The sequence below is a fragment of the Halyomorpha halys genome, unplaced genomic scaffold (genome assembly GCF_000696795.3).
Source record: "Halyomorpha halys isolate HHAL.00 unplaced genomic scaffold, Hhal_1.1 Scaffold533.1, whole genome shotgun sequence".
Taxonomy (NCBI): Eukaryota; Metazoa; Arthropoda; class Insecta; order Hemiptera; family Pentatomidae; genus Halyomorpha; species Halyomorpha halys.
This window is the reverse complement of record NW_027108067.1, coordinates 1,044,833-1,069,055: the sequence shown is the minus strand read 5'-3', so window position 1 is coordinate 1,069,055 and position 24,223 is coordinate 1,044,833. Positions and strand designations below refer to the sequence as shown.

The 24,223-nt window shown below is 30.2% G+C and overlaps 1 protein-coding gene and 1 long non-coding RNA gene across 10 annotated transcripts in view; one reads left to right on the top strand and one right to left on the bottom strand.

Annotated features, from left to right (window-relative positions):
• The first annotated feature begins 657 nt into the window (after positions 1–657).
• LOC106683978 (uncharacterized) lies at positions 658–3,814 on the top strand. Its single transcript, XR_001343629.2, has 3 exons — positions 658–1,450; positions 1,773–1,930; positions 3,510–3,814. It is a non-coding gene; the product is annotated as an uncharacterized lncRNA (long non-coding RNA).
• A 4,035-nt stretch (positions 3,815–7,849) lies between these two features.
• The window catches only part of SNF4Agamma (SNF4/AMP-activated protein kinase gamma subunit), a 503,643-nt gene continuing 487,269 nt past the window's right edge, over positions 7,850–24,223 (bottom strand). For 8 of the 9 annotated variants that reach the window (XM_067046460.1, XM_067046457.1, XM_067046459.1 and 5 more), the window contains 9 exons: positions 21,846–21,973; positions 19,820–19,868; positions 18,278–18,415; positions 17,457–17,609; positions 15,370–15,545; positions 14,851–15,054; positions 13,238–13,384; positions 10,390–10,483; positions 7,850–8,721 (listed from right to left, as the gene is read on the bottom strand). In XM_067046460.1, the coding sequence (XP_066902561.1) occupies positions 8,561–8,721; positions 10,390–10,483; positions 13,238–13,384; positions 14,851–15,054; positions 15,370–15,545; positions 17,457–17,609; positions 18,278–18,415; positions 19,820–19,868; positions 21,846–21,973 (1,250 nt within the window). In that variant the 3' untranslated portion in view covers positions 7,850–8,560. The remainder of the gene's footprint in view (positions 8,722–10,389; positions 10,484–13,237; positions 13,385–14,850; positions 15,055–15,369; positions 15,546–17,456; positions 17,610–18,277; positions 18,416–19,819; positions 19,869–21,845; positions 21,974–24,223) is intronic. The other variant, XM_067046458.1, reaches the window with a different exon arrangement.

Sequence of the window (24,223 nt, the reverse complement as noted above, 5' to 3'; positions counted from 1 at the left end):
GTTGGCTGAGAAATATATGATTATGGTCCCAACTACAAAGAATGAAATAAAAATACTTTGTACCTATAAAATATAATTTTATTTGGATCATTTTTTTTATACATCCCTTGAATAAAACTAATTCTTTCAAAGTTATGGTTCATAAAGGGCCTTGGCCATCTCAACAATTTACCTACAACCTTCAATATTCACCACAAATCCTCGAAGGATAGAAACTTCACTCCGTAAGTATTTGCTTAGGCGGTAGGCCCTTGCATGAACGGATTCCCTCTATAAGTTACCCACTTACGGTCGAAAGGGTAGCCCGTCCTTCAGTTATATGTTGTAGGTCTTGACGAAAGGACAGAGGGTGCTGGGAGGAGGAGAGATCCTGAGAAGATAGAGTGAAATGAAAAGATAATATACATTTCCAAAAGATAATGCTGGAATGTACTGATGCACTAATGTATATTATCACTCATTGCTTCCTATGGAGGTGGATCCCAGAAGGGGATTTGCACACTATGATTAGTCAAATTTGTTCTTTGTGGTGTCTTAGAGCCGGAGACATAAAATACATTAGTTTTTAGTTGATCAGACTGAAATCTTTATTGATTCTTATAATACATTTATGAATATTACAACATATGTCATGGTTATTACATTTGTATAATTAAAGTATTTACAAAAACTAGTACATATATCAATAATATACAACGTTTGCCTGATGATTGTAGTGGTTCACGTCGCGGCATTTAGATCGCGTCACGGAGGCCTGCAACGGTCAAGCGACAGCTTGGGCGGTGACTAACAGATAGTTGTAGCAGGATTGTAGCAGGATCACTACAAATTCATTCAGGAAGAGTCTGCAAAGAATACTTGGGTTACCTCATATAGGAGGACAAAGTGGCCCCACTGCAGGTTATCGGATTTGAACCGCCTTCGCTGCCGTAAACGAAGCTTAACACTCTCGGCCACTTGGGGCTCTAGAAGATTCGTGTTATGCTTCTTATGTTTGACATAGCTTCCACCTTTATTAGGCTGCGATGTCCGAGCGTATTTCATAACCTTCAGAAGTATGAAGCAACTTGTTACTTGTAAGCCTTAGTGAGAAGCTACATTCCAGAAGCTTCTAGGACCAGTTAATAAAGGTTGGAGGTAGTTTCTTCAAAGCAGAATACTTTGGAAAGAGGTTGCTCACAGGTTCTGTCTTTAGCCCTACTCTGTGGAAGCTGGCCATTGACGAGTGGTTTCTCGCCATGACTAACGTAATGATAAGGATATCTTTGAACAACAGACTAGGATTGCAGGTAGAAGCTGAATACAACGCCAGCCTTGAAGGAAGATTTCTGGAGAAGCTGAGAATGGCAGCCTCAAAGACCCAGCTTATTCTCTAGTGGGCTGCGACTGACAAAGTCCAGTCTATAACTCTGAATATACAAGGATATACGATGTCAATTCCAAAAAAAAGGTGAAACTAATTGTAAAATACTTTAATCATACTCAAAATCGTACTTTACATCCACTTCTAATGTAAAACTGTATACCCCAAAAATTTGAATATGATTAACAATTTAGTTTACTAAATGTGAGTCCTGAATTCTCAAAGAGTTATTTATAATAGAGTTGTCAAAATGTAATTTCACTTTCAGGTCTCGCATTATTTAATATTTTCAGATATATATTTAATTATGTTTGTTGCGTTTTATTTTCTATTTTTCGGTTAATTTAAACTTTAATGAAGTTGTCTGTTCTTGAGAAAATATACTATAATCGACGAATATTTACTTTAGGTCCTCTAAAAAGGCGGCAAACCACTATTACTAAACTGGAGAGTGTACTGATAACCCAAAAGTACTCGAGAAGTGGCGGAATTTATCCCTCCCAATGATTCCCAAACCTTCGTTAAAAAATGAATTGGGCACTACCTCAACTAGGAATTATTCCTGAGGTATAGTACAACTTTTTCGACAAGCATTTTAGTTTTTTTTTATGTGGATAATTTAAAGCTTTAGAAAAAGTTATTCAATTAAAAATTGAAATTATGTAAACGAATTAAAATCAATATATGTATAATGTTTGGTTTGGTTTCCAAATTTGGTGCTGTTAAGTCACATGTGTTATTATTTATTTTTATTGCCTTCAGGCAATGCTTCTTGATAATTACGTTATCCTATGTTTAATCAGGATCTAAAGGAAGTAACAGAAGCTTTTATTACTGTTTTACTTGATACAAGTGAACTGAATTAATTGAGGAAAATCTTTTCTGACTTCAAGAAAAATACCAAACTACAAAAGTAGAGACCAGTTACACCAACTGTTCTTTCACTTCAATTTGGGTGAGAGATGGAAATACCATTCTTATAATTTTTCATAAACATTTTAGGGTAACGACGAAGTTTAATAATGGCTTCCTTGTTCATTTCACAGACATCAGTGTCTTGAATTATCAAATGAGAATTCTACTGAACAAAACTAGTAGAGGTCATAATCATGAATAAATAAATAAATATGGTTTTGTTTATTTATGTTGTTCTTTGCTGACCGCACCCCCCTACAAACTTCTCCAGTTTTTCTTTACATTATTTGTCCCTAGACTCCTTAGAATTTTTAGTGAGGCTAGGAAGTGACAAGTCAACCATTTTTCATCTGTAGACCCAATAGAAGCTTTAAACCTCCCCCCCAAAAAAAATTTAAAATGGTTATGAAATACTACAAAATTATGTAAAATACGAAACATAAGCCTCATCTGCATTGATTTTGTTGAGTTCTCGGAAGTGACCACCAATAAAAATACTCATACACTTTTCTTTTGCTTTCCTATCTTGGAACAACTAAAAAAGGTCATAGGAGGGTACAAAGGAGAACGAAAGAAATATCCTTAGTGATGAGAAGTTTTCTGCTTCCTAAAAATGGTCTTAGTCATCTTTCACTACAAAATTTTTGTTTGTGAGTGTATATTGGTGAGTATTTCATAATTAGGGTAGGGAGTGTCTGAACACTGTGACATAGGCAAAAAGTATTACAATGATTATTGAGTAATATCTAAAATTCAAAATATGTTTCATATCATGAAACCAATACTTAAAAAAATACTGAAAAGATGACATCCATATTATTCACATTTTATTAAATTATTTGTCCAAAATTGATACATTAAATAAGAAGCTTCAGGCCAAAATACATTTCGTTCATTTACTTAATCCATACTACTACAATTTTTTTTTTAATTATGAAGGATTGCACTATAGACTCTCTTTTGTTTTTTTTAAATAAAAAGAGGAAATGTATGTCCTGCTGTGAATACTTAAAGTCAGTTTTTAAAGAATTAGAACTTTCCACAAAAAAAAAAAAATTATTTTGATTTTGGGAAAAAATTATTTTATATTTTAATAATTCAGTATGATCTGAATTCTTAAAATATAAAATCCTTAAACAAAAAAAAAAAATTATACTTCAGTTTACATTTAATTTAATTGTTTTTTAAAATCTTGTTTTGTATTAATAGAAGCCTAATATTTTCATTTTAGGAAAACTTGTGATGTACCTGAATAAAGCTGCTTCTTTAATGACTTGTTTTCCAACGACTACAATATTGTGTGCCAACAGAAGTACATTTATCGGAGAATGGGAGAATGTTAGTAGTGGATGAGGATGGGAAACTAGTTAAAGATACATTCCTGTTGCCTTCATGCTGTTTGTGTATAATGGTGTCTATTGGAGCGATGTTTAGACAAGAGATAGCAAGGAAACATTTACGTATGACCACAACTCCTACCAAACACTAAGAAATTGTAAACTTCATTGAAACACCTAAAAAAATTGTTGTCTGGTCTATGCAGAATCTTTTATACTTATAAAAATCATTATTTAAAATAAAGTAATATTATGAAACTGTTGCGAAGGATTGTATACAAACCTTCATCCATGTTTTTTTTTTTATGTCAAAAGCCAAAACCAAATTTATATAAATAACAAATCTTTCAAATATAGAATGCAATAGCTTACAAAAAATCAATAAAAATGCTTTATACATGGCAGAATCATTCAAAGTATTACATACACTATAATTATTGGTAAGGTTGCTTTCATCAACGAATTAAATATTGTTGGCAAAAATGTGAGACCACATAACTGTCAAATCCTAACTTTCCAAGGGGGATAGCATTTTCCTCATATCGAGTTTTGTTTTGATTTTTTTTTTTTAGTAGCATTTACTAGAGCAAGTGATTTACAATCGAAAAGAAATCAGTAAATAATAATTCATTCTACCTTTTTGAAGATGACAGTCCTTATTAAGCTGATGTACTTACTACTTTTAGTTATACATATTCGTAATTTAAATTATTGTGACTAGGTAAAAATATAATTTGTAACAAAAAGAGGAATAATAATTTAAAGTTACTTAACAGAGGTTCAAACAGGATATTGGAATATAAGAAGATATGTGATACATGATGGATGCAATTTGCAACTTGGTAGAGGCAGGATACAAGGAAATACAATGGTAGGAAGGGTAATAGCAACTTCAAATCTTCATAAAATTGGGAAATAGAGGTGTTCCTGAGTTTCTGAAGAAATATAAATAATTAAAAAATTAATTTCCTTGAAACTCCCTTAATTTATATGGTTTTCAATTTTTTATATCAAAACTAATTCACAATATAACTGTCAGAAACAAATTCATCTATTGTAGGAAATTTCAATTTCAACAAGTTCTTGTGAATGCATATCTCTTCATAAAATGTGTTAAACCCCTCCTTAAAACCTAACTCGCTTAATCCATGCAAAATGGTAATTTTTCATTAGAATTTACAACTCACTACCTAAATCATAATTAAATTCTTAATTATTTGATGTTTCTAACTGATCTTTCAATTTAGAATGTTAAAATAATAGTTTAAGTAACCACCCAAAAACAGCAGCATAAATCAAGAAATGCAGAAAATAATAGTTCCTATTAGTACCATCCAAACAGCCCTTTCCCAAGTCCCAATATAACTACAAATATTTTTTAATAATAGTTCGCCTAGTTGAATACAGATAACAGCACCAATCAAGAAAGGTAGGTAATTGCAGCTCCGATAACCGCCGCAAGAGGCCAGCACCATCCAAACAACCCTTTCCGAAGTCTAGCAGGAAAATTTTCATTTTGTATTAGGATATTAGGAACTCACAAGAGCTCAACAAGTCCGTCTAACGTTATAATTGTGTTGGAACAGTAATTTTGTTCCAACACATGTTTTAACTATCTGATTCGATCAGTTGAGCTCCTTTGAGTTCCTAATATCCTAATACAAAATGAAAATTTTCTTGCTAGACTTCGGAAATGGCTGTTTGGATGGTGCTGGCCTCTTGCGGTGGGTAATGGAGCTATTCTTCATTTCTTTCTTGATTTGTGCTGCTATCTTTATGCAGCTAGTCGAACCATTATTAAAAATATTTTTAAGCTATATTTGGACTTAGGAAACGGCTGTCTGCATGGTCCTGGCCCCTAACGGCGCTATTTAAAACTATTATTTTCTACATTTCTTGTTTTATGCTGCTATCTTTAGACAGTTAGTTGAACTATTATGTTAACATTCTAAATTTTCATTTTATGTATTTTTTTTGTTTAATTGATCGGAGTTAAAACTATGCATAATTTTTCAGTCATACTTATTCCTGTGCATTTTAAATTAGTATTTATTTTGCTTGATAGATTGTTCATTCCTTCATGCTCTTATTAATAAGAGTTAATAAGCATATGCTTATCAAGCATTAACATGCTTCTTAATTAAGAAGCAAAGTTAATAAACTGAAGATAAAATATGAAATAGTAAAATAACAATTAAATATTATTATTTGAAATATATTATTGTTTGACTTTAGCTATGATAAAATAATTTCACCTTTTTATCAATGTGTCTTTCATTGTTATATAAGATCAATTAGAAACCTTAAATAATTAAGAATTAAATTATGATTTAAGTTGTGAGTTGTAAATTAGTTTTGTTATGAAAAATTAACCATTTACATACAGCCATTGAGTTGGGCTTTTAATGTGTTTTATGAAGACATTTGCGATGTTTTATGAAGACATTTCATGAGAACTTGTTGAAATTGAAATTTCCTATAATAGATGAATTTGATTCTGATTTAATTGCTTTATATTGAATTAGTTTGGTAATGATAAATTGAAAACCATTTAGAATAAATTATATTAATAAATGATTAAGGGAGTTAGGTTTTAATAATGATATATGCATCATAAGAACATGATATTTTTAAAATTTATAAATTACAAAATAAATAAAGATGAGCAATTTTGGTTGTGAAAATATGATATAAGTGTGAATAAGAGAATTAGGAAAGAAATTTGATAGTAAAATAGTCATATAAATTATATTTTTATTTGAATTAGATTATGACAAAATAATTCCTCTGGGGGTGATATGATCCCATTTCATTTTCAAACTAACTCAAAATTTAATCATACCTTGTTATCTTTCAGGAGATGTTACTCATAATAAGTTGATTTTTCATCCCATGAAACCAAATTTCAACATTTTTTTTTCTAAAGTTAGTGACACAAACATCAATTCTGTTATATAGGGAGATGGTCAGGGTTGCGGTCAATAGTGAAACAAAAATAGTTTACAACTATTTTGGTTTCACTATTGACCGCAACCCTGACCATCTCCCTATATATCAATTTTTACGGTCAACTATACATACATATAATCAATTCTGTTAATTTTAGTAAGAGTAGTTGTGTTTAAAAAATATTAATTTTTATAAATCAAGTCAAATTTCCAACAAAATTTATAAAAAAAAAATTAATTAAATAAAAATATTTATGTACATTAATTATTATTGTTGAATTTTTTAGCACCATTTTTCCTAATACTTTCTCTAATCCGAACACCCCCCCCCTTGCAGGAATCAGTTCGGACCACCAAGATTAGTTGTAGTTAAAGAATTCTTTTATTTATGATACCAAGACTAATTAGAGGATTGAATTAGGCTTTTCATTCATCATTTTTCTACTCATAGGTTCTTATTTCACAGAAATGAAGAAACAATGAAGATTGGTTAAAATCTGGTTATTACTCCAAAACATATTTTTATTTTGAATGGAAGTTAAGATTTTGAAATTAAAGATTCTTCTTTGTTGTATTAGTTTACAATAAAGGGGGAAAAAAAAACATTCTCTTTTCTATATTATTTTATTCACATAAAAGTATTGAAAACCAAAATTCCATATCTATGTTCGGCCATCTCACAAAGATAAGGAACAGAAAAATTAAGTACGCTAATATATACAAAACAATCAGTGATAAAAAATATCACATGTCTTTCAATTTTTTTTTTTTTACAAATTAACGTAGCAAGTTTCAAGCATAACTAAGCTCATTTCAGAATTTTAAATAATATAAACTAAAAATAACATTATTATTTATATTTTACAGATACATATATATACACTTTTTGTATTACTATATCATCATCTATTTATTTGTTGGTGTAAATATATATTTTATTGACAATACTTTTTGAATGGTTTCTCTTAATAAGAACAATTTATATTTATAAGCTATAAGAAAGCAGTATTGTCATTTAGAGATGTTAACATGTTTTCTACCAAATTTTATGATATCACATAATTGCAAGTTGTGAATAATGAATGTGTACTTGTATTTTGGTTTAATTATTTTTCTCTTCATGTTTTTAAACAATTGAAAGTAAATCATGATCATTTTTGTTCTACAGCGGATAAAACTATAAATGAATTTATAATATTTACATTTTTTTTTTATGTTAAATACACATAATCATAAAATGACTGATTATAAGTACAAAGATTTTAAAACAATATTCTGTTATTTAAAAAAAAAAAGAAAGAAAAACAAATATATAAAATATTACCGACTGAGTTTCATAAATTAAGAACCGTACATTCCACGGTAACACTCTGTATTATGTGGTAACTAGTTGGAGATCTGTCTTAAGTAAGTGAAGACTTATAGCCTTACATTATCATTCTAAATCCTAAATAACAGTTTAACGAGGCAGGGAAAGTGTTAAATGTAATAGCCTCACATAGTAAATGTGCTATAAGCTAATTTTTCTGCAAATATCAACCTTTTATTTAGGCCAACTGTCTTTAGTTTCACTACTTTTTTTTTTCATTTGAGAGTATTAAGTGATATGGGGCTAACTAAGTCATATGCTCATAAGAAATTAAATAATGACAAATCCTTCAATTTATTTCTAGAACATGTTTTTACTTTCTCTTAATCACTCCAGCTTTCATCTCAGTTTAGTTCTCTTGTAGTTTTTATTAAATTTACACAGAGCCGCAGATACAAATTAAATTTATATTCTTTATTTTTGACCAGTGTCGAAGAGACAACTCTCCAAATTAATCTCATTAAATCTATATTACATAATTCTTTATTAAAACTATTTACTTCTGCTAATGATGTTTGCATGGGAAAATGGTCCTTCAAATGTAAAAGTTGTCTCTTGACATCGATCAATTGTACAATCTCTAGATAATTCCAATTCTCCTCTTCTCCATTCATGTTCAGTATCGAATCTATTCTCCCCCAGATACTGTGACTTCTCTAGTAAAACTTGTAGGAGTAGCCAGTGGCTCAAGTGAATCACATTCTTCTTCCTCACCTTCCAAAATGGTCTCTTCAGACTGAAGTTGCGATAAAGGACTCTCACACCGACTTCCTAAGCCAATGTCATCTCCTAAAAACAAAGCCAATGAAATTTTAGATATTTAAAAATTCGAGAACTTTTGTGTTACATAATCTCATTATTGTGTTGAATTATTAATACAAGTGGAAGAAAATATTGTTAATTTAATAAAAAAAGTTTATATTATTATATAATTTCTAGAAGGCCAAGAAGACTTGAAGAAATATTTCTTGAGCAAACAGATCTCCTGAGGTTGATAACAGATCTGATAACTTGACAGACTTGATAACAGATCTGATAACTTGACAGACTTGATAACAGATTTGATAACTTGACAGACTTGATAACAGATTTGATAACTTGACAGACTTGATAATAGATCTGATAACTTGACAGACTTGATAACAGATCTGATAACTTGACAGACTTGATAACAGATCTGATTTGAAGAAATAGCCAGTTGGTGACAGGATTGGGACTTACTGCTTGGAGGTGTGTGTCAACAATGATTTTGATTTCTTCTCTCCGAAATCTCACATTACTTTAAAATATGGTACAATTAATGTTTGTAAATTAGATTTAGTGATAATTTAATATAAATGACAACAAATATTTTAATTATAGCAAGTAAATCAACTGAAATTCTATTTAACAATAGAGACATTCCTGATGTCTATGTACCATATCAACGAACATAGATCCTGTACAAAATTACCAAAAGAAGATTATGGTTATTTGCCAAATTAAAATGATGGCCCAACCCATTTAATAGCAATTTTAAAACTTTTAAAGATTATTTATTATAATGTATGCAATGAATTAGTTTTTAATAGGGCAGAATGAAAATAAACTTATACAAATTGCATTATTCCAATTTTTCCGGGTGATATTGCAACAACTTTCTGTGTAAATTTTTTTTTTATACCACGTTTTGAAATTTTTTTAAAAACTACATTTAGTTGATAATCTTAGAGACTTGTGGACTATTTCACTTTTACAACATGAACTTTCTGTTCATAATGCTAAGTATGACCTGGCACACCCTAGCAGCCAAGACGTAAATCACAAAAATTGTCTCTTGTATCCAGAATATAAGTTCAACAAAATAGGAAAGCTTGCCCAAAAATTTAATCAATCAATGGTCTTGGAGAAAAATTACAAACAACTTTAATGTTTAATAGAAGCACGTCACATTTGGTGATTATAAAACTTTTACAAAATGGAACAAAGTAACCCTAATTAAGATGATACACACTATACCTAATGTTTCTATACCGTTTACATTCAGTTTCCATAAAATTTTATAAAGTGTAAATTAATTTAAGGAAACAGTATGTAAATGGAAAGGAAAGTTTGTATAAACATTAATATACACTTTATAATATTCAATGGAAACTTGAAATTGAACTTAAGGTTATGGGAAGGAATATTAAAGATTTAGTGTCCTTTGTTCAAAGTATTTTTTACATTTTATCTTCATATATCTTATATGTATTTCTTATATACTTTTTTATTTATATTTTTTGGCATATATTTGATATTTTTCACTATATGAAATACCTATTATATCACATTACCATAGATAATTAACTAATACATATTACATAAACAATAATGGACTTATCAATTAATGAAAAAAGTGCAGAGTAAACATCTATTCTATTTATTTAATAATTATTAAAGATCTGCTTAAAAAATTATGATTTAGGGGTTTATTACCGCAAGGCCTCAAGACTAAATATTGTAGGAGGTCTGAAAGGGAAAGGATTCCAATTACTTTATCTTCATCATCAGTCACTACAAGCCGATGAACCTAAAAATAAAAAAAAAAGAGAGATTTTAGTTAATTTATCCTCATTAATTAATTAAATTATAAAAAATATTATCACACTGTATATATGTTTCTTTTTATTAATGGTATTTGAGAGATAATGAAATTTTAAAATCAATAAAAATACTTATACAAACAAAAATGTATAACATAAAATGTTATTTACTGACATTTACAACTGTATATAAAATCAATCAAGTCAATTTAAAGTAAGATCATAATGGTGTGATACACATTACCACACACACTAAAAACTACCGATTGGTAGCACTCTAAACATAAAATGTAAATATATTTAACTTAAATAACAAAGAAGTTTCAAGAATTAATCAATCTAGCTTAAATAAAAACGTGTGTAACTTAATAAGTAGCTCAAACTTCAGATAGTAAAAATATCACACACACACACACACACACACACACACACACACACTGGCTTTGCTTTTTTGGTATTTTGGCAAAAAAACAAAATTATTTTATTTTGTATTTGATGTATTCAATAGATTGTACCATAGATTGTGAGTACTGTTTGACAACTCGGTAACCCACCAGGTGAAAAAAAAGAAACCTGCCCCTATGGATCTTTGTAACACATCCATTTAAAATAAGACCAAAACTTTTTTTTGGTTAGATGTGCAACTATTCAAGCAAAGTGGTGTGTGTTTTATAAATTTGTTTCATAATATAAAATAAATTCTAATGAAAGTCATATTCGTGATGTACAAAGACTATTGTTCTTGGTGAGTTATGGTTGCTGTCTGTACTTAAACGGCTCTAAAAGCTTTTTTCCAATTAAAACTTCACTTGTCTTCATCAAACCAAACATATGCTGACATAATTCCACTACATTCACTATCATTAAAAGTTATCCTTTTCACAAAATATGTAATTACATTGGTACATGGTGTTCTTGGTCCAGTAGCAGGCAGAAAACTGACTTGCACTCTCTCGAAAATCGGAATATTTATGCATTTCTACAATTTTACTTATTATCATGTGTATACTTAATGATGAAAGACAGTTTTTGACTTGAATATTTTTTATTTATTTTCAGTTGAGAGGAACTTATTAAATTTCAACATTTTGAATATATAATAGTTTCCAAAAGTTTTAAGGTCCTGCTTGAAGTTTCATAAACTATAGAAAATTATCGATGGATTATTTGGATTAGCTGGTTTAAGTTGGCCCTAATTTGCGATAGACCTGCCAGGTGTTGGTTTTTGGACACAAATCAAAGGCCGTTTGGACAAACTTGTGCTGCATCCACACGTTTGTGCTCTGTTAGTGTTGTTTTAGAACTGCCAACAGATAAATATTTGTGCTCTCCATATTTTAATAAATTAAAGGACTTTTTCAACAATATTTAATAAATAATTAACTATAGTTTAAGATCGTGAATTTGAAATTCTGTCAATTGGATGTAAATACTTTGTTCAAATCTTGTCAAATAACTTCAACAGTTTATTTTTGTACAAATATACATTTATAGAAACATTATATATCTGGGTAATTAAATTAATAAGTATCTTATTAAAATACTAGAATAAAAGTTGTGCATAGTAAAGTTAATGAAGATTATCTAGTATCATTTCTCACTTTGTATCTCTTCATTTTGTTTTCTTTTATATTATGAAAATAGTTTAAATTGGAGCTAATAGAAAACACATGTTCGATGTCTGCCATGTTTGGCTCTCTGAAACACAAGCAAGTGGATATCAACGCTTATTTTTTTATTTATTTACCAAGCATTTGTAGGTGTAAGGGATTTGCGGAAAATGGCAAACATGTTGACATGGCTTTACATGTTTACAATTAAAAATATATACAATCTCAAAGTTAACTGCTGGATCAAGTCTGCATTAGATAACCTTTTAACAGTGACCTTGAATTAAAAACTATTTAAGAAAAACAAAACATGTAAAGATATTTAAAATATCATTGAGCCCCTTAAAATACTTTTAAATGGATTTAATAAAATTGTTGATTCACTAAATGCATTTTAAAACCTATAATAATTCAATTTAAAATAACTAGACATTTAAAGTGTAAATTATTAGTAAGCTCAGACTGTATACTATCATTTTTAAAACCTTTCTAATTTTACTTACTTACCACTATTTCTAAAAAACCTATCTAATCATTCTATATATATATATATATATATAAAAAAAATTATACCTAATTAGTAACACAAAGCTAGAATATTCAATAACAAGTCTAAATTTTCCATAATATTCTTCCTTTTCATCTTATAAATTCATTTTAATCTATATATTTTGTCTATAGGTATAAATTACATCTCTTGATAATTTTATTGTCACTATGGACACAAAAATGTCTCTAGAATATGTAATTAAATCAGACTCGCCAATTGGTTTATTGGTCATGTTTTGGTAACTTTCAGAAAGTTTACATCAGATCCCAGTTACATAATTTCCCAAGCCCATTTTGTAGGACTTTATCAGAGTTAAATCAATAAGTGACAAATATAAATTCTTAGAATGTAATTACTATACCATTAACAAAAGAAGACCTATCAACGAATTGGCTAGGATAATTTAAGCTATACTTGGATGATTCCTTACTTATAATTGTCTTAACAAATCGGCTCCCTCCAAAGTTTTTTGAGCAAAATGTAGGTTAAAATAGATGATTTCTGTATAATAACCCATTTACTGCAATATAAATATAACTAATGTCAACTTCCATGTCACTAATTAATAAAGAGGTCCTCACCTCAGCCCTAACGAGGCGTTCGATAATACTGTACAAGGTGTCATCCATACTGCATTTGTGTACACCTTCAAACCAGTCATTTCTGTTTTCATTAGCTTTCTTCAGGGGCATATCCAACTTGTCGTAGGTTTTTTCTGCGGCCAAATTCTGTGACAAATGTTATCATTATATAATAATGTTTATAATATTAATATATTGAATATATAATTCAACTTAGGCTATTACAATAAATAAACTAAACTATATAAAATTATTAATTAAAATCTTTAAGATAAAATTATGGCTCAATGTTACAAGATAGTTTGGCTTGTTTGTGCTTGAGATTTAAGTACAAAAAAGTAAATAAAATATCTGTTTCTATTATTTATTTTCAAAGAAATAATATTTGAAATGCTTTATAATTATTTTCAATTTCATTGTAAATGTGTTTGAATATATTTTAGAATGTACAGATAAAGACTTATTGAATCCAGAGACTGGATTTTTCTGAAGTAAAAAACTAAAAAACATACGAGTACAAAACCCAAAATGTGCAGAATCGTGCAGTAAAAACTCAAAATGTATATAAACAGCTAAATACTGCAATCAAATTTATTATTTTATTTGAAATATAATAAATGGATGATTTTATATTTCTATAAAGGCTCAAATTAAATTTTTCAACCACACTTTTAAGTTTTAAAAAAATATGCTAGGTACTATGAAGTAATGGTATTTAAAAATATTCTTCCAAGCGAAACTCCCATTTTTAATTTTCCTAAAATGTTCACATAGCATCTTCTTCCACTTAGCTTTTCGATTATGAATTTATGTATCATTGACAAAACTAACAAGTAATAAGTCAATGTAGAAAAAGTTTAAATAAAACTGTATAGCTATAGTCATATTTAGTAAACCAATTGATTTGTATTTAAAATATAATAGGTAATATAATACAATATTATAAAAAAAGCAATTGAATATCTCACTAGGAAATTATAGTTAAAAACCAAAATACTGAAGTTCTCTATAACAAGCTTATTCATAGTTACACGAAACCACTGGTGAATACTTCCCTAAAAACATTGTTCATTTGTGTTTACTTAGGTTTTTTCTCTTTTTTTATATTGAATCCGTCTCTTCATATGTAAGTCAGTACATTGCTTTACTTAAAATTTGTCAAAAATTAATAAAGGAAAAAAATATTAAAATGAATGAATATTGGCATATATAGTACCTATATCTGTATAGTATGAGAAATCTAGTTCAAGCATTAAATGTTATGCGACAAAAATCAAAATTTAGCACCAAAAGAATAAAATGTGCATAATTGTGGAAAAATCTTAAAACGTATAATTTTATGCTAATTCATAATAAAATAAAATTAGTGATATCTTTTGAATTTGAATTTGAATATCTTTTCCATCGTTTGAATTTCTGTTGAAGTTTTACAGAATTTTAAGCTAGGGGACAAAAGATGCAATTGCATGAAAACCCAGTCTCCAATTATCTATATAATACTTACAACAGACCAGATATTTTTATTTTCTCCTTTTATATGTTATTATAATCTAACATACAAGATAAATTCAATTAAAATCTTGTTATGATCAATATTACAATATTACACTTACAATCACATCAAACTTGGCGAATATATCAACTAGTTTCCCCTCTGAATCAACAACAGGCAGAGCCGAAACTCGGCGATCTAAAAACTTATCGAGCGCTGAGATGATCGTTGTATCTTCGAATGCAGTCTCTATGCAATCATAAGTGCCAATGCCAACTTCTGATAAACTTTTATCCAAATAACTGGGCCTTGGCAAATCATTCATCTGGAAAAATAAACAACAGCTTAAAATTAATTATATTTAAAATATTCTAAATTTGATAATGGTCTTTGTATTTAATAATAATAAACCAAGGAATTTACAAATGTGCCAAAGAACGACTACCAGAATGGAAAAAAAAAGTCTCTGCATAGGAGATTCTACAGCAAATTAAGTAAAGTCTACATTGACCAAAATAGATCAGTCAAATGGTTAATATTCGGAAGGCTTTACTCTTGCTTTTTTAGTGAGTAATAAACATTACGAAAGGTATGGAAACATATAAATAAACAAAACAGTTACTAACTTTTAATAACTTACATAAAGGAACAAGAACCTGAGAATTCGCTTGTGGGTAAGGATGTAAAGAACATTTCCAGTTTCAGGATCGATGACTGGAAGCCGATGTATTCTGTTCTGGATTAAGACCCTAATGGCATCATATAACGAAGCATCAGGATCTATCGAGACCAGGTCAGGTGAATCCTTCAGGAGTGCTGAAAATATTTTTAAATAAATAAAAAAAAGACAAAAATATAAGGCTTTCTATATATGAAAAAAAATAATTACTTAATATAAGGTATAAATAAGATAGGAAGACAGTTTTTTCAAACACAAAAAATCATCAACATTTTTTTCTTATATATTTAATTTTTTTTTTTTTTTTAATATTTTAATTATTTGGACACGTTTCTAAAACATTTATTCCGCATCCTGATATCCTTAACCCAATTCATCTTGAATGTATTGAACCAGAACTAAATATTCCACTCCAAATGACCCTTCCACCTAAAGCATTTCATCCATCAGAAATATCCAGTATCATTCAAAGATTACCTAACCGCAAAGCTCCTGGATATGACCTGATAACATTCCATATCCTAAAACTTCTTCCTAGAAAAGCCATCCTATTCCTCACCTACATATATAACCCCATAAGCCAGCAGAATACCCATCCTCCTACCATCCTATCTCTCTATTATCAATCTTGGGCAAAATCCTCGAAAAACTCATTTTGAAACGCTCATACCCCATCCTTGATTCCAGTCATATAATACTAGATCACCAATTTGGATTTCGAACCTCTCATTCCACTATCCAGCAATGTCATCATGTAGTGGACATTGTCTAGTCTTCTTTAGAGTGTGGAATGTACTGCGTAGGAGTCTTTTTCGATGTAGAACAGGCTTTTGATCGAGTCTGGCACCCGGGACTACTTTACAAACTCCGTAAATTCCTTCCTCCTACTTACTTTCTCACTATTCGTTCCTTTCTCACTGACAGATTATTTAAAGTAAACCACAATGGTTCCTATTCATCCCTCTTCTTTCAGTCCGCTGGTGTTCCTCAGGGTAGTATCTCCGGTCCCATCCTCTACACAATCTATACAGCAGACATCCCAACCAATCCTAACACTATCCTCACCATGTATGCTGATGACACATGTGTGCTCGCTGTTAACAATAACCCTTTAATTGGATCCCAAACTCTTCAATCCCATATCACAGCCCTCGAAGAATGGTGTCATAATTGGAGGATTAAAATAAATTCCAACAAATCCCATCAAATTACCTTTACCCTACCCCATAAACCTACTGACTGCCCTGCCCTACAGTATACTTCAATAATGTTGTCCTTACCCCTCTTGAACAAATCCGCTACCTTGGACTACATCTGGACAAACGACTAACCTGGAATCCTCACACAAGACTGAAAAGACAGGAAACTGCACGTCGATTTCGACTATTACAGCACTTACTAGACAAATGGTCCAAACTTCCAATTCATTACAAAAGACTGATTTACATGACAATTATAAGGCCTATCTGGACATACAGGGTTAAGCTCTGGGGCTCCACTAAACCTTCGAATTCCTCTTGTATCCAATCCTTACAATCCAAAATCCTTCGTAAAATACTAAATGCTCCCTAATTTGTCAAAAATAAAATCACCCACAAAGACCTTAATGTTCCATTTGTAACCGATCTAGCCCGAACCAGATATCATTCCTTCCATTACAAACTCCCTAAACACTCAAACCCATTAGTTTCTAATCTTGCTTCCTCTTTTATTCCGCAAAATCCTCCGAGGCGTCTGAAAAGAAGATGGCCTCGAGGAGAAAACATTATGTTTACCAGAAGGTTTTGTCTTTAGACTGTATTCTGTGTTTAGACTTTAGACTGTATTTAGAATAAAACTTGAATAAACGTTATTGAATTATATAATTGCCATCATAAGTTTAACATTGTTTTCGGTCTCCCTTTCCTCCAACAGTGTTACGAGGCTGGTAAAACATACCATTTGGCTCTTTTATTCAGTTGGCAAGATCTAGATAATTTTATTCATAATCAGCTGGGCACTGAAATTAAAAAAAATTAATCTACTTCAAATAAATAATATAACCTCACCTCTCCAAGTATCAAGTTTATGTTCCTCCATCTGCTCTAATGACATGGTTCCTGATCTGTAGTACATATGGAGAATTTTAATGAAATCAGTAATTGTAAGCATTCCAACGAATTTGTGCTGACTGGAATCCCACAACGGAGCTGCTCTCACACCTACAATTTAATAGAACAATAATAAAAAAACAATGTACCTAACATGGTGGTATAATATATGCTAGGGATATATTTTGGGGTTCCAAACACTAAACCTTAAGTTTCTAAAATACAGGTAACAATTAACCAGTCAATATTTCACTTGTTTGTTGATGTATTGCATTGTATTGTTGGTTCTTTTATATTAAGTTATCGCATAGAGTTATATATTTTGATATAAATGTTTTGTTTTTTTACTTAGAAGGTAATAATTTGAAAAAAAAAAAAATCTGTACTACTACAACCCATAAAGAGTTAGGTATCCACTTAATGAGGCTAGGTTGAACCCAGGAGGGCTCAGGAACCCACTAAACAGGGTTGACTAACCGCTACAGTGAAAGAGAAAATAATTATCTGCCGCAGCCAGGATCGGACCCGGATCCTTGAGTTAGTGTGAATTACCCATGAGCTGCCCACTCACAGGTAATCATTAATACATATCATTATAAGTTATTTAATTTATTAATAAAATCTAAACATGACACATTTTAATGAAATTAGTTACTTTTTTTCTTCAAAAGTAATAATTAATACACCTTTTTTTTTAAAAAACTTTTTTAAGTTTTAAACTAAATTAAAAATTAAATTTTTAAAGGATGTTTATTTACTGACAAGAATATAATACATACCATTATGCAGGAGAGCGAAAAAAGCTTTCTTGACTAGAAGTTGAGTGTCAAAAACAACAAGTTTGGCACTTGTGGGAATTAATCCGTAACATTTATGGAACTTGAAAAACTTAACAAAGATTTGGCTCTCATCTTCTTCTGGAAAAAACAAAAAACAAATAATCAATAAAATGGAATTTGAAATAACATTTCAATAAAAATTATTGTTTACATGATTGGTAAAATATTGAAAAATTTATCTTGTGATTTTCACAAATACATAGTTAATTCTTTTAAAATTTTTTGAGGTTAATCACTTCCATCATTTCAAATAAATTATTATTTATTTATTCATGACAATTGTACAACGTTTCGGGACCACTGTCCCATATTCATGCACTATAAAAACCTATAACAATAATAAAATCTATATAACACCAATCTTCATCCTTATATATTTTATTTTATACAATAAAAATCACCTCATGATTTCATACGGGAAATCATGTCCACCATTTGTGCATCTTCACTTCTCTCTGGCACAGCCATCATTCTACATTTCTTACTATCTCTTTGGACCTTATCTCATGTCCAGTGTGCTGTTTGGTTACCTCCCTGTTTTGTATTTATTATAAACTTAGTGATTTTTTATTTTTCACATAAACCTGTTTATTTTATCTGCTTTTTATGTTTTAATTTTAAGTCTATTTATAATATCTGCGTAATTTGTGTTTAAGTGTTTAGTGTCAGTTTTATAGTTTATTGTGTTTTGTATGTTTTTTGTTATGTATATAGCTTCTAGATATCTTCTTGTGAATTTCACAAATACATAGTTAAATAATCTAAATAATTTAAATGTTAATTTACTCCAGAATTGTTGATCTTATGTAAAAGAATGATAATTTTATTCAGTGGATATCATTTATTTTATCTAATTATATGCCACAGGAATTTGCCACTTTATAGAATAAATTTTTCATATTTTTTCGATTTTCTCCAAAACTGCTCAAATGACTTGAATATACTCAGCGAATTAATGAGCAATTAAGTAGTCTTTAAGCACCCTCGGACATAATCAGCGGGGAGGAGGGGGCAGCTGCTCAAGAAGTGAAAAAAATTAATTTAATAAAAATCATATATTTTTTTCATAAGCAAATTCTAATTGTAATAACTAATAAAGTACTGCTATAATTATATATAATTTTCTTTAAATTTTGATTTTCTTCGCCTTTTCCGTGCTGAAATATCACAACCTGATTGACTATAGCTTGCCCTCTCCCTAGTTTTGACCCTCGGTGCGCCCCTGCTCAAAAATATCAATTTTCTTATGCAAAAAATAAAATTATTGTTCATAATTTTTGCCTTTCCTGGTCTCTATATATATTTTTTTTGTCAAAAATTATAAAAATGTAATAACTTCATGAGCTCACCAATCTACACAAAACCTGGAGGCGTAAGTAGTTTGTGTATATAAATAATTATCAATAGGTCCCCTTCTACTATAAAGCCATAAAATGAGTTGAACTGGTTATGTTAAAGAATAAGTATCAAAGTGCTACTTACCAAGATCTGAGATGCTGACTTTTTCTAGGAAAGGGTCTGCCACAGGTAACTGAAACACAAAAAATTAATCTTTTAAATCTTTTTAATAACATAGGATCAATTTATATACTATCTTGCGCTTTTAAGTGCAACTGCAGGGGTCATAAGGGTCATTTAATAGGTTCCTGATAAGTTTATCAAATTGTGTTTTGAAAGGAACTTTCCGATAATATTTTTTAGGAGTCTTAAAGAATAGCCTCAAGTATTTATTTATATTTCCTACACTGATTGGCTCTAACTTTCCTCTCAACTATAATTGAAACAAAAGAAAGATAAAATAACCATTCAAAAAAAAGTTATGGACGAAAATTCACATGTTTCAGTTATTAATTATAGTTTTTTTTTTTCTTCAATTTTTTAACTAGTAACTAGGAAATTTATCTCATATAAAATAAATAGTTTGTTATATGGTGGTGTATTTTATATTGTTGATAATTTTATAGAGAAAAATAAAAGCTAATGCTTTTAAAATTTAAATAAATAGGTTTGAAATTAAAATGAAGAAAATGACCTGGGCAGAATAGCCTGCAATAAAAATTGTGAATTAATGTGAGGAGGAGTTTTGTATTGAAGATGTCCTTGAAGATGGCTGGAATGGCCGAAACGTTGAACTAGTGAGAAATAAAGTGTTGAGACAGAATTGGATACAATTTTTGGTTTTATTTAATAAAAAATGTAAATATTTTATTTTCCGGTAATTTACGAAACATCTATCATAACTTATTCCGGATATTGAAAATTCAAATACATTTTTTTTTTTCAGAAAAAGAAGAGAAAATTTTTCTCAACGATTCTTCAAATGTTTTTTAATACTGAATCCGATTTTAGGATTACCACCTCGGATTAACGAGAATAGAAAACAATTTAAGTTTTCACTTTCACTTATTGATATATATGGCTTAGCGAAACCGAAGGTTCGATGCCAATACCACTAAATCGTTCTCTACATACTGTGTAGTGAGGCCCCTCCAACCCTGAATCTACCAAATCAATACAATCCTACCATCTACGTTTCGGTCAACCCTTCGGACGTTTATTCATCGGTTCAGAGTTTATTTTAATTTTTGGGATCCGTTCGTTCTCTAAAGTCCCATAACCTTAAACGCCGCAATGCTATAACCTGAATTATATATACAGGGTGCAGTTTGCCTTAATTCAGCATTTTGTAGCTTTCTAAATTCTCTAGCTTAATCATACTTTTTCGATCAGAATTTGTTACATAATACTTTATTTTCGAAAACCTAAAGGTGCAGTTCTTCCCTTAGTGTAAGAGGCCACGTTTCGCATCCGTAAAGAACAGTGGGAAGGATAATAGTTTTGTAAATTCTAGTTTTTAAGTTTTTGGACAGACGACAAAGCAATATAGAAATTGGAAAATAACAAGCATAACCTTTATTTTCCTCATATATATCACCGCATTGCTCGCGTACCTACTACTAACCGTATATTTTGTTTTATCTTTATTTATTTCGAGACCTAGTACCTTACTAGAGTTTAACAATGAAGTTGTATTTAGTCCTATAGTTTCCTTGTCCTCACCCAATGCCATCAGCATACTCAAACACCGGTATTTTACCACCCAAAGTAAAACCCTTTTCGGTACACATAACATTTCTAATAACCTATTCTAGTGCTAGATTAAGAATCGTGTTGTTTTAAACCTGACCGAACCAAGAACGTCTCATAATGGTTCGTACCTTATAATTTATGAACATTTCGGTCATACTCATCTATACTAGATATACGACTACAAATACTTTTTTGGTATTTCCTGTTCAATCAAAATATTTTACAGCTTCTGACGGTCAATAGAATCGTAAGCCTTTTTTTGGAATCTATATAAAGTTGATGAACTACCCCGTTGTATTCTAACTTTTTCTGTAATATTTGACGTAATGAAAAACATTGATCAATAGTTGAACGATTTCACCTAAAACCATATTATTTACAATAATATCATGAAGAAATTCGTTTGTTTTGTACTCACCCCCCTGGAGTCCCTGAAGAGGATAGCGGCATGGTTGGGGTCCAAGGAGGGCTCGGACCCTCGGTGCCCAGTCACACCTCCGCCGAGGCTAAGTCGTCTCTTCTCGAGTGAGCTGCGCCTGAGAGCACCTGAAAAACAATATAGGATTAATAAGTTGCATCATTCAATCATTAAAATAAATAAGTAACATTAGGCTTATCATTTCGTTTTTTGGGCAATCAAATATTTCATAGTGATTTAATTGTATAGTCTGTTCGGAGTAATCTCGAGCGACTGGAGTTACTTAACTTTCTTTAATTGCTAAATATAAAAAAAATTAATTAACAACTAAAGAAAGTAGAAACTATGGCAGGATGGAGTAGTTTTTCGTTAAAACAAAAAAAAAAAATGTATAAAATATTTTAGATTTTTGGACTCATTTCAACATGGTGACAAAAACCTATGGAATTTGGAACTTCAACCTCCATTCTCTGAAAAACGGACGATTTAAAAAATTGACAAAAATATTAAATTTAATTTGCTATAACTTGACAGATTTTATTCGAAAAACTACTCAGATAGGAGACTTTGAAGTTGCAAAACCACGGCCTTATAACCTTTTACGACAAAAATTCACCTAAACAGCCATGTTTAGCATATTTTAAGTCACTAACATCTCATAACCTACTTTACAGTAAATGTCTATGTATTGGTAAAGAGATTTTTATTACAAGCTACAACTTTATAAATATTTTTCATTTAATTTATTTTAATATGTCAACCTTAAATTCTCAAAATGAAATTGAAAGATGGAAAAATATCGATAATTCACTCGTGGAGAAGATGAAGCTTTGAGGTGAAATGGAAGGAAGACAGTCTCACACAAAAGCAGAGACCAAACCTTAGCAATATTAGATCTAAGTTCAAAGACTATTGGGAGAATCCATGGATCATCGCCCCTAATTCGATTAAATATCAGCTCAGGTGACTAAACTGTTATTTTCAGTGTCTCGGGATGGTCTGAGTGATTTTATAATAACCATTCTTGGTTATTATAAACAATTGTCTCTTTAAGACAACAATGGGTCAGGGTCATTTACATGGATAGAATAAGTTTGAATTCAATGAAAGAGAAAAAAATAATTGGACTATAGTTACTCTCTAACGTTTTTATTTTATATCATTTTTTTAAAAGCAGAAAAGTAATCGATTTTTCTAAATGAATTTCTGTTACTAATGGCGTGAAAAGTTCTACCATTCAGCAGAGGCCCTGCTTCTATTAATGAGATAAGAATTTCAATATCCATATTTTCAACCAACTTGATGAAAAAGTTCACATGGAGGAATCTGACACTGAATCCGTTCTAGTACGAACAGATCTATTGGCCATTCGCTATTAAGTTAACAGGAATTTGTTTTATTTCAACATCATTATTCGTAAGAATTGAGAATAATCACTAAATTATCGAGTTAGCATTTTAGAGGAGATTGGAGCGTATCTATAAAATATAAGAAATAAAAAATAATGAGGGCTTAGCGAACCCGGAGGTTCGATGCCGATACCATCAACCGTTCTCTACATACCTCTATTCCGTAGGGGTATTCATGATCTTTAGTTTAAGATGTTAAAGCGTGTTAAATGGAAAAACTTAAACTTAAAAGCGTGTTAAATGGAGAAATATTTCCTTCTTTTACCATGTTAAAACGATAACATGTAACATGACTGAGAGTCTGTTACTAGGTTTGTTAAATGGAGAATGACGTCACGAAACAGATCAGCTGAGCTTGTCACTGTTTTATTTGTTGTCGTGTTAGGTTACTTGCTCGTAGTTTGTGTTTTTTTCTTTTGTCTTGCGATTTGGAATTTTTAAAAAAGACAATCAGTAGCCAAACTTTTACACTTCTACTTTTCACTTTAGGCATGTTGCAATAAATTACTTTAATCAAAACTTAGAAGTAAAAAATAACATGAAGTTTTGGAAGGAAAGATTACTAAAGAAGTTGCTGAGAAAATCCGCTAGAAGATCTTAAGCATTTACCATTTAACATGATGTTAAATAGGGCTGTTCACAATTCTATACTTATGATATTTAACATGGTAGAATTACAAGTTGAGTCAATAGAGGATTATATAAAAAAACGGTTCATGAAGTTCCACTCCCAGTTGGCGACAGTTAACGGAGCAGTGACCTACTACCTGGGAAACCCAACCTCAACCCGATGACTGAAGCCCAGACTGCTGCAGGACATTCTTTTATAAATTTTTAATAAATATAAAATTAATTCATAGTCACACTACCTCTATTTACATATTATTATTATTTTTATTTATTCATTATTTTTTTTTTTCTCTCTTCCCTTTTTCAAATTAACTTGTTTCTTTTTACTATCAGAAGACA